The sequence below is a fragment of the Hyla sarda genome, chromosome 8, assembly GCF_029499605.1.
Source record: "Hyla sarda isolate aHylSar1 chromosome 8, aHylSar1.hap1, whole genome shotgun sequence".
In the NCBI taxonomy this organism is placed as follows: domain Eukaryota; kingdom Metazoa; phylum Chordata; class Amphibia; order Anura; family Hylidae; genus Hyla; species Hyla sarda.
Window position 1 is genome coordinate 154,363,885 of NC_079196.1, and position 12,510 is coordinate 154,376,394.

General features: G+C 41.4%; 1 protein-coding gene across 1 annotated transcript in view; it reads right to left on the reverse strand.

Annotated features, from left to right (window-relative positions):
* The window catches only part of SHISA9 (shisa family member 9), a 495,309-nt gene that overhangs the window by 396,117 nt on the left and 86,682 nt on the right, over window positions 1-12,510 (reverse strand). Inside the window, exon 2 of the mRNA XM_056536599.1 lies at window positions 1,032-1,159. Within this exon, the coding sequence (XP_056392574.1) occupies window positions 1,032-1,159 (128 nt within the window). The remainder of the gene's footprint in view (window positions 1-1,031; window positions 1,160-12,510) is intronic.

Genomic DNA, 12,510 nt, shown 5'->3' on the forward strand with positions numbered 1-12,510 from the left:
GCTGAAAGAATAGGCACAACTCTATGTTGGGCTTGGGGTTAGATGAAAGGTATGTACAGTATGCTGCTCTGCGACCCCTATCCCCATACCCGAAGGTGCGGAGCTGGAAATAGGTGTAGACAACAACAAAAAGGGGTCTTGGAAGAGCGCTATTGTTGTCAGAATGTATCAGAAGGCGCGTTGTCTGGTAATATTTTACCTGTGAATAAAAAAGTCCTGTGTATCTGTGGCGTCCCAAGCCTTCTGATACCCTCTGAAAACAACGCTCTTGCAAGACCCCCTTTTGTTGTTGTCTACTCCTATGACTGTGGAATGATCTTGCGAATTGTATATAAAAGCTTCGAAGGGAGAAAAAGATTATTCATGGAGATACCACATGGGAAATAAGGGCCAAAATACAGACTTCTGAGCATGGGCTCTTAGTCATTTGATTTTAAAGGGGTTGTCTGATTAGGGAGGGTCTATTTTTTAGATGTGGCCGTGACTTCTGTAAAAATAACAAAGAGGTATGCTTACCGGGCTAGATAGACAAGAAGGATTCAGATACATTTTGCTTAAAGTGAAATCAACAAATCTAATGTTGGCAAATAGGGTTAATTCCCCGGCTATACGAATCTCAGTGCATCACTATCCACAACTCAGAGACAAGCCGGATTCCTATTTGAATACATGCCCAGTGGGACTTTTAAGAGACCATCAGCAAAGTTACAGACTTGCTGTTATCAACCAAGGTTAAAATCAAGAAAAGAACATACAGATGTCTACAACATCCATTCAAGGGTGAAGAGACCACAAACCTGTTTACAAGAATCAATGACCTCAGTCGACTTCACACCCCCAGGCCACCAGGGGACACATGGTACCACAGTATTATATCACATAAGCCCAGATACATTTCTGACCAAGCAATTATGTAATTGCCAGCGGGCAAGAAATTAAACCACATGACAACAATCATAAAGCAGTTTTCAGATTGCACGTCCAGCTGCGGGACTAGAACCAAACACTGAAGCTCTGGTAATAAAACTCACGTAAGTTATTTGAGGATGATCGGGACTGCATGGTTTCATAGTGCTGCATATGAACAATGAGGTTGGCATCTCTCTCCATGTGGTCTGTCGAGCAGTGGCCCTGTTGTCTCATCGCATCAGCAAGGGCCCTAAGAACAGGAGGAAAGTTAAACACTTATATTAATATTGCCATGAAAGAGCCAAAAGTCATAGATGAGTTGATAAAAATTAATCTGAATTTATACAGAAAATAAAAGATTATATAGACTATTTAAATTATCCAAAGAATGGGATTTGCTGTCATCTGCGGTATATGCTCTATACATGTATATGGTCATCATAGAGGGGATCTGCCCAACTTAAGACCTTTATTTTTTTATTCACAGTGAAAAGGCAATATAAAGAGATCTCAGCATGGCCATATATCACGTAGTCACCCTCGTATTTGAATATCGGGAATGTAATTATACATTGTTATCTTGTTATCATAAAGGTGGCTCCCCAATATCAACCATAGCTGAGAACCACTGGAAAGAGTCAATTTTTTTACTCAAATGAACAGCAGTTAACTGCAGGTTGAGGGATAGGTAGAGCCACCATTCAGTAAGGGGGATGCAATTTCTGGATTTTTTTAGCAGCTATATTCTTACTGCTTAAAAAACACTGCCAAAAATGGACAGCGGTGTCAAGAGATAAAAAGTAAAACTCTTTAATAACAGATTGTTGGGTTGGTCTACAATTCTACAAATAATATAAATAGGAAATAAATTGGTTTTATTGCACATATCTAAGGGATTGTAGTTTCTGGGAGTCTATTGAGTCAAACTATTACATATAAGCAGTGCAGACAAAGTTCCAGATTCAGTAGGCATGGCTCATTGTCTTATAATATCATACATGTACCAGTTCTTATAGGGTTTACTCTGCCAAAAAACATCTTATCCCCTATTAAAGGGGTACTCCGGTGAAAAACTTGTTCCAGATGCCACCGCTGCTGGGCCAGAGATCACGCGGGTCACCAGTGGCGTGACCCCCATGATCAGACATCTTATCCCCTATTCTTTTAAAGGGGTACTCTGGTGGAAAACTTTTTTTAGTTTTAAATCAACTGGTGCCAGAAAGTAAAACAGATTTGTAAATTACTTTTATAAAAAAATCTTAATCCTTCCAGTACTTATTAGCTGCTGAATACTACAGAGGGGATTCTTTTCTTTTTGGACATCTGCTGACATCACAAGCACAGCGCTCTCTGCGGACATCTCTGTCCATTTTAGGAACTGTCCAGAGCAGCATATGTTTTCTATGGGGATTTTCTCCTGCTCAGGACAGTTCTTAAAGGAAAACTGTCAGATATTTCACCTGCACCATCCACACTACTGATGGATAGTGCGGGAGACGCTGATTAATACGAGCCCTACCTCGCCTGGATCTGCCTGGCCGTTCGCCCGCAATTGTAGTTTTATTCTATGTGTATATCTTGCTGTAACTGGCATGGGGGGGCTTCTGCAGCTAACTGGCACTGATGTCAACCCCGCTTATGAATATTCACCCCACTCCTTCCAGTTAGGAGCGGCGAAGAGAGGGAGAACTGGAGGGAGGGGGGATGAATATTCATAAGCGGTGCTGACGTCAGTGCCAGTTAGCTGCAGAAGCCCTGCCCGTGCCAGTTACAGCAAGATGTACACATAGAATAAAACTACAATTGCGGGCAAACGGCCAGGCGGATCCGGGCAAGGTAGGGCTTGTTTTAATCAGCGTCTCCCGCGCTAACCACCAGTAGTGTCGATAGTGTGGGAGAAAATATCTGACAGTTTTCCTTTAAAATGGACAGAGATGTCAGCAGAGAGCATTGTGCTCGTGATTCAGCAGTTTTAAGCAGCTAATAAGTACTGGAAGGATTAAGATTTTTTAATAGAAGTAATTTACAAATCTGTTTAACTTTCTGACACCAGTTGATTAAAAAAAAAAAAAAAAGTTTTCCACCAGAGTACCCCTTTTAAAGAATAGGGGATAAGATGTCTGATCATGGGGGCCACGCAACTGGTGACCCCCGTGATCTCTGGCCCAGCAGAGGTGGCATCTGGAACACGGAAACTTGGAGCTTTCGTGTTTGTAAAGTCCCACCACGCCCCCTCCATTCATGTCTTTTGGAGGGGGCGTGGTGGCTAGTACATAGCCATCACGCCTCCTCCCATACACATGAATGGAGGGTGTGTGGTGGCTGTAGACGCCAGTCATCCGGCAGGGAGCAAAGTTTGCTCTGTTCACGAATGACCAGTGATGGGACCCTGGAGAATAGATATCTTATCCTCTATCCTTTGGATAGGGGATAAGATATTTTTCGGTGGAGTATGCCTTTAAAGGGGTATTCCGATGGAAAACTTTTTTTTTTTAAATCAACTGGTGCCAGAAAGTTAAACAGATTTGTAAATGACTTCTACTGAAAAATCTTAATCCTTCCAGTACTTATTAGCGCCTGTATACTACAGAGGAAATTATTTTCTTTTTGAATTTCTTTTCTGTCTGACCACAGTGCTCTCTGCTGACACCTCTGTCTATGTCAGGAACTGTCCAAAGCAGTAGAAAATCCCCATAGCAAACATATGCTGCTCTGGACAGTTCCTAAAATGGACAGATGTGTCAGCAGAGAGCACTGTGGACAGACAGAAAAGAAATCTAAAAAGAAAAGATTGTCCTCTGTAATATACAGCAGCTGATAAGTACTGGAAGGATTAAGATTTTGTAATAGAAGTAATTTACAAATCTGTTTAACTTTTTGCACCAGTTGGTTTAAAAAAATAAATGTTTTTCACCGGAGTACCCCTATAATGTATGAAACTGTACCCCTACCAAGAGGGAAAAACATGTTAACTATTCAGAAATAATATTAAAATTTAAATAAATATGCATATAACAGATGATAATCCAATATACTGTAACAGAGAAAAATATATATTTTATATACGTACAAAAGTAATGTCGCAGAGCTATGTACATGGCTGATTTTGCTAAATGAAAGTGTTCTGGGAAGACTTCTCCCTGGAATAAGGGGGCATTTTCTGCATGTCAAGACATGGATAAAGAAGGGGAGATCAGCAGGGACCCAGTGAGAAGAAGGGGATCGGCCAACTGGGTAACTTCTTTTTTTCAAATGTCCCTAGTAGGAAGTGATTTTTTCCAAATTTTCTTTAAACAGGGATTGTTTTGTGCTACATATCTGGAGCCTGCTGCCCTTTATTGGTTGAATCGATCAGAGGATCCACTTGGACTTTGGTGGACAAGTCTGGCCCCATCTGCATGAGGTTAGGTAATATGCTATCACCATCCTCCTGATTCCATCCTCCTAAGTACTTTATGTGGCATACGTCCTGGCATCTTTAAAATCCAGGGGTTGGTCAGACATTTGACTTGAGTGCTATAGGCCATGGGAGTGCCATGAGCCCTTTTACCTTAGTATGTATTTAGAGATAATAATTATTGATTGGGTAACTAGAGTTCATAGGGGCTAAAGCAGATAGGCCCTCACCACCTAATGAGAAGAGAATTAAACAGTAGCATAAGTAGCAAATATAATAAATAATAATTATAAAAAATGGCATAAATAATAGCACCATAGAGAACTCCTATATGGTGCAAATATGGCAGAAACCCACTAACGTACTATTTACTACAAAAAGATAAAATTCTTTGTACCCCTTAACCTCTGGGACCCTTAGCAGTTGCTTTGGCTGCTATAGCTATAGTTGCGCTCATTATACTAAAGCATGTGTGTGTGTTAACAAACAAAAGCTGAGTCTTATTATTCTGAGATCTGGCAAATGATAAACAACATTACGGTATGAAGAAGTCAGGAGATCGTAATTAAAATGTAATAAAATCACATATAGCTCCTTGTTTTGACAAGTAGACATTATCTAATATTTGCCATCATTCATGTAATTTGTTCTGACCCAATTTTATAGGCAAACGTAATTTTTTTATATTTCCAACACAAAACAATGCATCTGTCAAATTGTATTAAGTTGTTTCAATAAGCCACATTTCATGATTTAATAAAACTCAACACAACTTGACACATGAGTCACAATGAATCAAACAGTTTTACACAAAGGACTGGTCTTTTAGGGGTAAGTAGCATCTACCCCGGGCTCAGAAAATTCTGCTGTTATCTTAATTGTGCTGTGGTCTTTAGCCCTGATACATTTTGTTTACTAATAATAGGATAGTAGTATATATAAGTATTTACTAATAAGTGTAAATCTATCCATAGATAAATGTGCTAGGATGATGATGGCTTACATAACATGAAGAGCTGCCTTGCTGCCTTACAATGGATCCAGAAAGTTTTTAGACCCTTGCACTTTTTCAAATTTTGCTATGTTATGCCCATGTGTTAAAGGAGTACTCCAGTGCAGGAAAATAAAGAGAAAAAAATAGTAGTGTCAACCCCCCCCCCCCCCCCCCCCCCTTCATCATTTTGCATTACTGGATAATAAAAAAGTGAAAAACAGCATTGATCATTGTTATTGACACCCTATTAGTGCAAGCTTCAGAGGCTGCCTTCCGTAATAAATTGCCAATGAGATAGGAAGGAGGCAGGTAGAGACCTTGTATGTGACCTATCAGCTGATAGGGATCCTGCATTTTCGTGGCCCCCGATCAGCTTCCTGAGCTAGCCAGCAACTAAATTTCCCACATCAAGATGCTGTGATTTTTAAGCAGGGGCTACCTATATCATGGACTGGACTAGCTCCCTAATGATTGGGGCTTGCTACCTTATGGAGGATCTACCTACCTAATGGATGGGGTTACCTACCTAATAACAGGATTATCTACATAATGGAGGGGCTACCTAACTAATGTGCACCTCAAAGAGGTGTGAATGCAGCTACCTACCTATCTGGCTAAAGGAAGGGCTACCTACCTAATAAAGTCATGGAGGGCTACATAACTAATGGAAGGAATACCTACCTAATGGCTGGGATAATTTACCATAGTGGATGAGGCTACCTACCTATTGGAGAGGCTATCTATCTAAAGGAGGTGCTACCTTATTAATAGAGGGACGAATGTCTATCTGCCTAAAGGGGCAAATCTTCCTTTCTACCTACTGCTGCCAACCTATTGGGTGTAAGATTTTAGAGAAAAGGAGTCAAAATTAGGAAAGGAGATCTACCTACCTGTTAAATAGTAGAATTGCAAAAAGGGCACTATTAATGGGGAGGGAGGACCTACCTAAAGGGTTGAATATTAGTGCAAAGGGATTAATAATACAGCTTTGCCTTTCTGCCTATTCAATGAGGGGTCTACTTACTATTTTACTTTATAGATGGGGTGTTTGTATACAGGTGCCAAGGGTGCTGGTGCTAGGATATTTGTCTGTTGAAATGAGTCATTGTCATCTATGCTGCCAGATGGAAAAGAAAAGTGAGTGACTCCAATCAGAGTACGTCACCTGTAAGTCCATTTGTCGTAGCACAATTCGGCTCCACTCACTTCAATTGACCTAAGGAAGACCACTTACAAACTTAGGACAAGAGGGGTGTTGTTTTTGAAAAAATCAGCTCTGTTTTACTAATCATGAATAACTCCTTTAACAAGTTGAAATCAGCATGTACATGATCTGTATGGATGGAAAGTGGGCCCACAGTGACTGGATAACTCCACCAGCAGTGACTGAATAACACCTCCATACCATGACTGGATAACACCACCATACTGTGACTGGGTAACGCCTCCATACAATGGCTGGATAATACCTCCATACCATAACTGGATAACATTTCCATACAGTTACTGGATAACACCTCCATACCATGACTGGATAACACCACTATACTAGGACTGGATAACATTTCCATGCTTTGACTGGTTAACACTACCATGCCATGAAAGGATAACATCACCATACTGTGACCATGACTGCATAACACCATCATACTGCAACTGAATAACATAGCCATGCAGTGACTGGGAGACACCATCATACCATGACTGGATTACACCACATTACCGTGATTGGATAATGCCACTATACTGTGATGGGATAACACCATCCATGACACTGTGACTAAAGAACCATACAGTAACTGGATAACAACACCCAGGGCTACAACTCAACAAACACAATAATTCTATCCAGGATGCTTTTCGATTCACAGCAATTTGGAGGTTGCAAGTGACCATATTTTATTGCATTAGCTCAAATGCAGCAAAATCTTTAACCTCAGGGCCCAGGTCACAGGCAAAGATCTTGAGGATAAGGACAAAGATCACAAAAATACAAAGTCATCACTTTCAGGGGATATGGGATACCGTGAGTATCTTATTGGTGGGGTCATGTGACCACTGGGACCGCCTCCCCCCCACTCATCATGAGAATGGATGTTTCTTGTGAACTTAATTGCCCATCGTTCCATTCACTCATTATGGGATCAGCACTATGAGTTCAGTGCCCAGCAATGTTTATAAGTTTTATAGAGAATGTATGGAGCAGCGAGAAATCATGCACACTACTGCTCCATTTACTCGGGGGGACAAGAATCCTCCATTCTTATGACTGCTGGGAGTCACAGTAGTCGGTTCCCACCGATCAGATCCTTATCACTTATTCCATGAATAGTGGATTACTATTGCATTTTACTTTGAATCTTAGGATACAGACCCCAGATCAAAACAAAATATTCTCCCTCTCCACACACTGCTCCCTATGACATTTCTGATATATATATATATATATATATATATATATATATATATATATACTGCTCTCTATGGTCCCCTATCTTACATATATTGCTCCCTATGGACCCCCATATCCTGCCCCCTATCCCCCCTAAACATTGTCCCTTTTGGCCCTCTATCTCTCATATACTGCTACCTATGGCCCCCATATATTTCTCTCTATACCCCCTCACCCCCATATACTGCTCCCTATGACCCCCTCATTTAAACTGGCCACCTCACCTTCCTCACAGCCCCCCTCCCTCCATGCTTTCCCCTATTACCCCCTTCTCCTCCTCTGTGTGCACTGTATGACATCATCATCTTTAAGATGGTCCTTGCAGATAGAATACATGACGTTTGTGTGCCAGTCTATGGGCTCTGTGCATCCCAGACAGCTATAAGCCCACACTCACGTTACTGCATTACTAAGCGAGATTAAAATATTGTAGTAGTATTAGCTGCTATCCTCCCTCTCCCTCACCTTAAAGTTGATTTGGAATGTAATGTGTTTAAGACTGTTTCTTATTGTTCTTTACTTTGTTACAGATGAGAGAATGGAGCTTTGTTCAGTATAAACATGCAATCTGAATGAGCATCAAGGTCATGTCCACCGCGGATGGGGTTATCTGGCATGCAGGATGGAGGTATGGACAGAAGTTCATTGCACACCTTTTATAAAAGGCTCTCCGATAGGATTGTTGTAAATAGAGCTGCACCTGTCCCCCACAAAGAAAGTGTGTTCGGTTTTTATTTATTATTGTTATTTTATATCATCTGTTTACTTTGGTATCAGGCTGGACCAGTAGTGCCCTATTCTGGACACTGTTCAAGTAAATAATCAATTATTCTACATAATCTGCCAATAAGTATAAGAATCCAAGGTCACAATATGAAAGCACAAAATTAGCTGTTCTCCAGGGTGATGTCCACTATCTGCAAGGAAACACTAGGTAGTTACATACTGTGCACTCTGATAACCAGCAGTAAGTATCCCTTCTATCACAGTGTTTAGATCTGCTATTTATTACAGTGTAAGGGGGAAATGCAAGGTCCCAGTGTTCATTTCACATGGTGCTAGTTGCAGTCATGAAATCAAATTCCATTCCTGAATTATATCAACAGGAACTGATAAAATGTACTAAAATAAAAAGCAGAAATGATTACAGGGCTTTGCCATCCTAAAGGAAAATTAAGATAATGGAAAAAGCTACAGGCTAATGAACAGATTATCAGTAGATTAGTTGAGACTAACCTGTTCAGGAAGGTTATGGAACTTTATGGAATACAAGAGTGTAGCATGATACATAATCTGGTACATGTCTAGCTAGTTGCAAATAAAATGTCATATCCTCTTCTTATTCATTGTGTAACCTGTGGGGGACGGAGGGCGTATGGATACGCCCTCGTGTCACGGTACTAAAGGAGGGAGGGTGTACCTGTACGCTCTCCGTATTTCCAATCACTGCAGCTTGCCAGGCGGTGATCAGAACGGGATGCCTGTTAAAATCATTCCGTGATTTGCGGCAATTTCGGGTAATACGGATCTACGGTGACCCGGTGAACCAGAAAATAAGGGGGATCGGTGGTGTACCAACCCTCCTATCCCTGCTATTGGTCATTCAGAAATGATCGAGAAATAGCATATCGGGGGCAGGGGGGTTAAAGTTTGGTTCCCCCACTCTGCTCACCCTTTGTAGTTCGGGCAGAGCAGGGGAACCGTCGGTGACCGGCGCCAGGGTCACTTACCATCGAAGGCGGCAGCGGGCGATGACCGGCGGCGGCAGCGGACGAAGAACGGCGCCAGCGTGCGGCGCTGACAGGCGGCTCCCTTGTGCGGCGATGACCTGCAGACTACGGAAGCCGGTGAGTTGCCTAGCAACATCTGGAGGGCTACAGTTTGAGACCACTATACAGTGGTCTCTAAACTGTTGCCTTCCAGATGTGGCAAAACTACAACTCCCAGCATACCCAGACAGCTGTTTGCTGTTTGGGCATGCTGGGATTTGTAGTTTTGCAGCAGCTGGAGGGCTATAGTTTGGAGATCACTGTGCAGTGGTCTCTAAACCGTGGCCTTCCAGATCTTGCAAAACTACAACTCCCAGCATGCACACACAGCAGTTTGTGGTCTGGGCATGCTGGGATTTGTAGTTTTGCAACATCTGGAGGGCCACATTTTGGAGATCACTGTGCAGTGGATCCCTTCAGATCAGTGTGCCTCCAGCTGTTGCAAAACAACAACTCCTAACATGCCCAAACAGAAAACATCTGTCTCGGCATGCTGGGATTTGTAGTTGCGTACCTCCAGCTGTTGCATAACTGCATCTCCCAGCATACCCTTCAGTACATGCTGGGAGTTGTAGTTTTGCATCGGCTGGATGCACACTGGTTGGAAAATATTGAGTTAGGTAACAGAACCTAACTGAAGTGTACCTCCAGCTGTTGCAAAAGTACAACTCCCAGCATGTACGGTCTGTCAGTGAATGCTGGGAGTTGTCGTCTTGCAACAGCTGGAGGTTTGCCCTTCCATGTGAATGTACAGGGCAGGTTTACAGTGAGTTTCCTGCTTCAAGTTTGAGCTGATTTTCCGGCACAGCGCAAACTCCTACCGGGAAACTCACCGTAAACCCCCGGCAGTGCGAATGTACCCTAAGAACACTACACTACACTACACTACCACAAAATAAAGGGTAAAACACTTAATATACACCCCCTTACACTGACCCCCGCAATAAAAATGAAAACGTATCATACGGCAGTGTTTCCAAAATGCAGCCTCCAGCTGTAGCAAAACAACAACTTCCAGCATTTCTGGACATCCACTGACTGTCCTGGCATGCTAGGACTTTAGCAACAGCTGGAGGCACCCTGCTTGGGAATCACTGGCATAGAATACCCCTATGTCCACCCCTATGCAATCCCTAATTTAGCCCTGAAATGTGCATGGGGTGCAGTGAGCATTTACGTCCCACAGGTGTCTGACAGATTTTTGGAACAGTGGTCCATAAAAATTTGAAATGTAATTTTTCATTTGCACAGCCCACTGTTCCAAAGATATGTCAAACACCAGTGGGGTCTAAATGCTCACTGCACCCCTTATTAAATTCTGTGAGGGGTGTAGTTTCCAAAATAGGGACACATGTTGGGGGGTCCACTGTTCTGGCACCACGGGGGGCTTTGTAAACGCACATGGCCCCTGATTTCCATTCCAAACAAATTCTCTCTCCAAAAGCTCAATGGCGCTCCTCCTCATCTGAGCATTGTAGTGCGCCAGCGGAGCACTTGACATCCACTTATGGGGTATTTCAATACTGAGAAGAAATGGGGTTACAAATTTTGGGGGGCATTTTCTCCTATTACCCCTTGTAAAAATGTTACTTTTGGGGAAAATCCAGGAATTTAACGGAAGTGTTTTTAACAAACGACTTTAACGAAAAGTCGTCAAACACCTGTGGGGTGTTGAGGCTCATTGTACCCCTTGTTACGTGCCATGAGGGGTGTAGTTTCCAAAATATAGGGGCTTCCTAAATGTGACATGCCCCTTAAAAACCATTTCAGAAAAACTCTCCAAAATCCCATTGTCACTCCTTCCCTTCTGAGCCCTCTAGTGCACCCACAGAGCACTTGACATACACATATGATGTATTTCTTTCCTCAAAATAAGTTGGGTTACAAATTTTGGGGGGCTTTTTCTCCTATTACCCCTTGTAAAAATTCAAAAGTTGGGTTTACTAGAACATGCGAGTGTAATAAATGAAGATTTAGAATTTTCTCCTTCACTTTGCTGCTATTCCTGTGAAACACCTAAAGGGTTAACAACAATTTCATTTTGAATACTTTGAGGGGTGTAGTTTTTATAATGGGGTCATTTATGGGATATTTTTAATATGAAGACCCCCCAAATCCACTTCAAAACTGAACTGGGGCCTGAAAAATTAAAATTTTTAAAATTTTGTGAAAAATTTGAAAATTGCTGCTGAACTTTGAAGCCCTCTGATGTCTTCCAAAAGTAAAAACATGTCAACTTTATGATGCAAACATAAAGTAGACATATTGTATATGTGAATCAATATATAATTTATTTGTAATCTCTATTTTCCTTACAAGCAGAGAGCTTCAAATTTAGAAAAATGCTAAATTTTCTAATTTTTCATCAAATTTTGGAATTTTTCACCAAGAAATTATGTGAGTATCGAAGAAAATTTACCACTAACATAAAGTTGAACATGTCACAAAAAAAAAAACCATCTCGGAATCAAATTTATAAGTGAAAGCATCCCAGAGTTATTAATGCATAATGTGATAGATTTGAAAAAAATGTTCCCTTTCCTTATGGTCGTAATGGGCTCTGTCCCCAAGGGGGTAAACAGCTCATAATGGACTACAAAGTAGTGTTATTTCTATGCCATAATTTTTTATATAGGGAATAGCCTCATAAAGGAAAATTACAAAAATGTCTACACATAGTTATCTTTTTTTCCAAAATGTAAAAATTCTATATGCATTGCAAAAAATTAAAGCATGCCTGTCATTTCAGGTAAGTTTTCATGATAAACTTGTATATGTGTACACGAGGAATAGCTTGTTTCATTTTGTAACTTATATATGGAATTTTTCACTAGAATTCTGTTCCATCATGGTCCATCTCTGATTTTTAGTAGTCCTTGAGCTAGTGGTGAAGCCTGACATCTATGATGGTTCCCATACACTGCACATACACACATATAAGAGAATCCTGGTCTTCTATGTCCTTATAGTATACCCTAAGAAGCAGAAA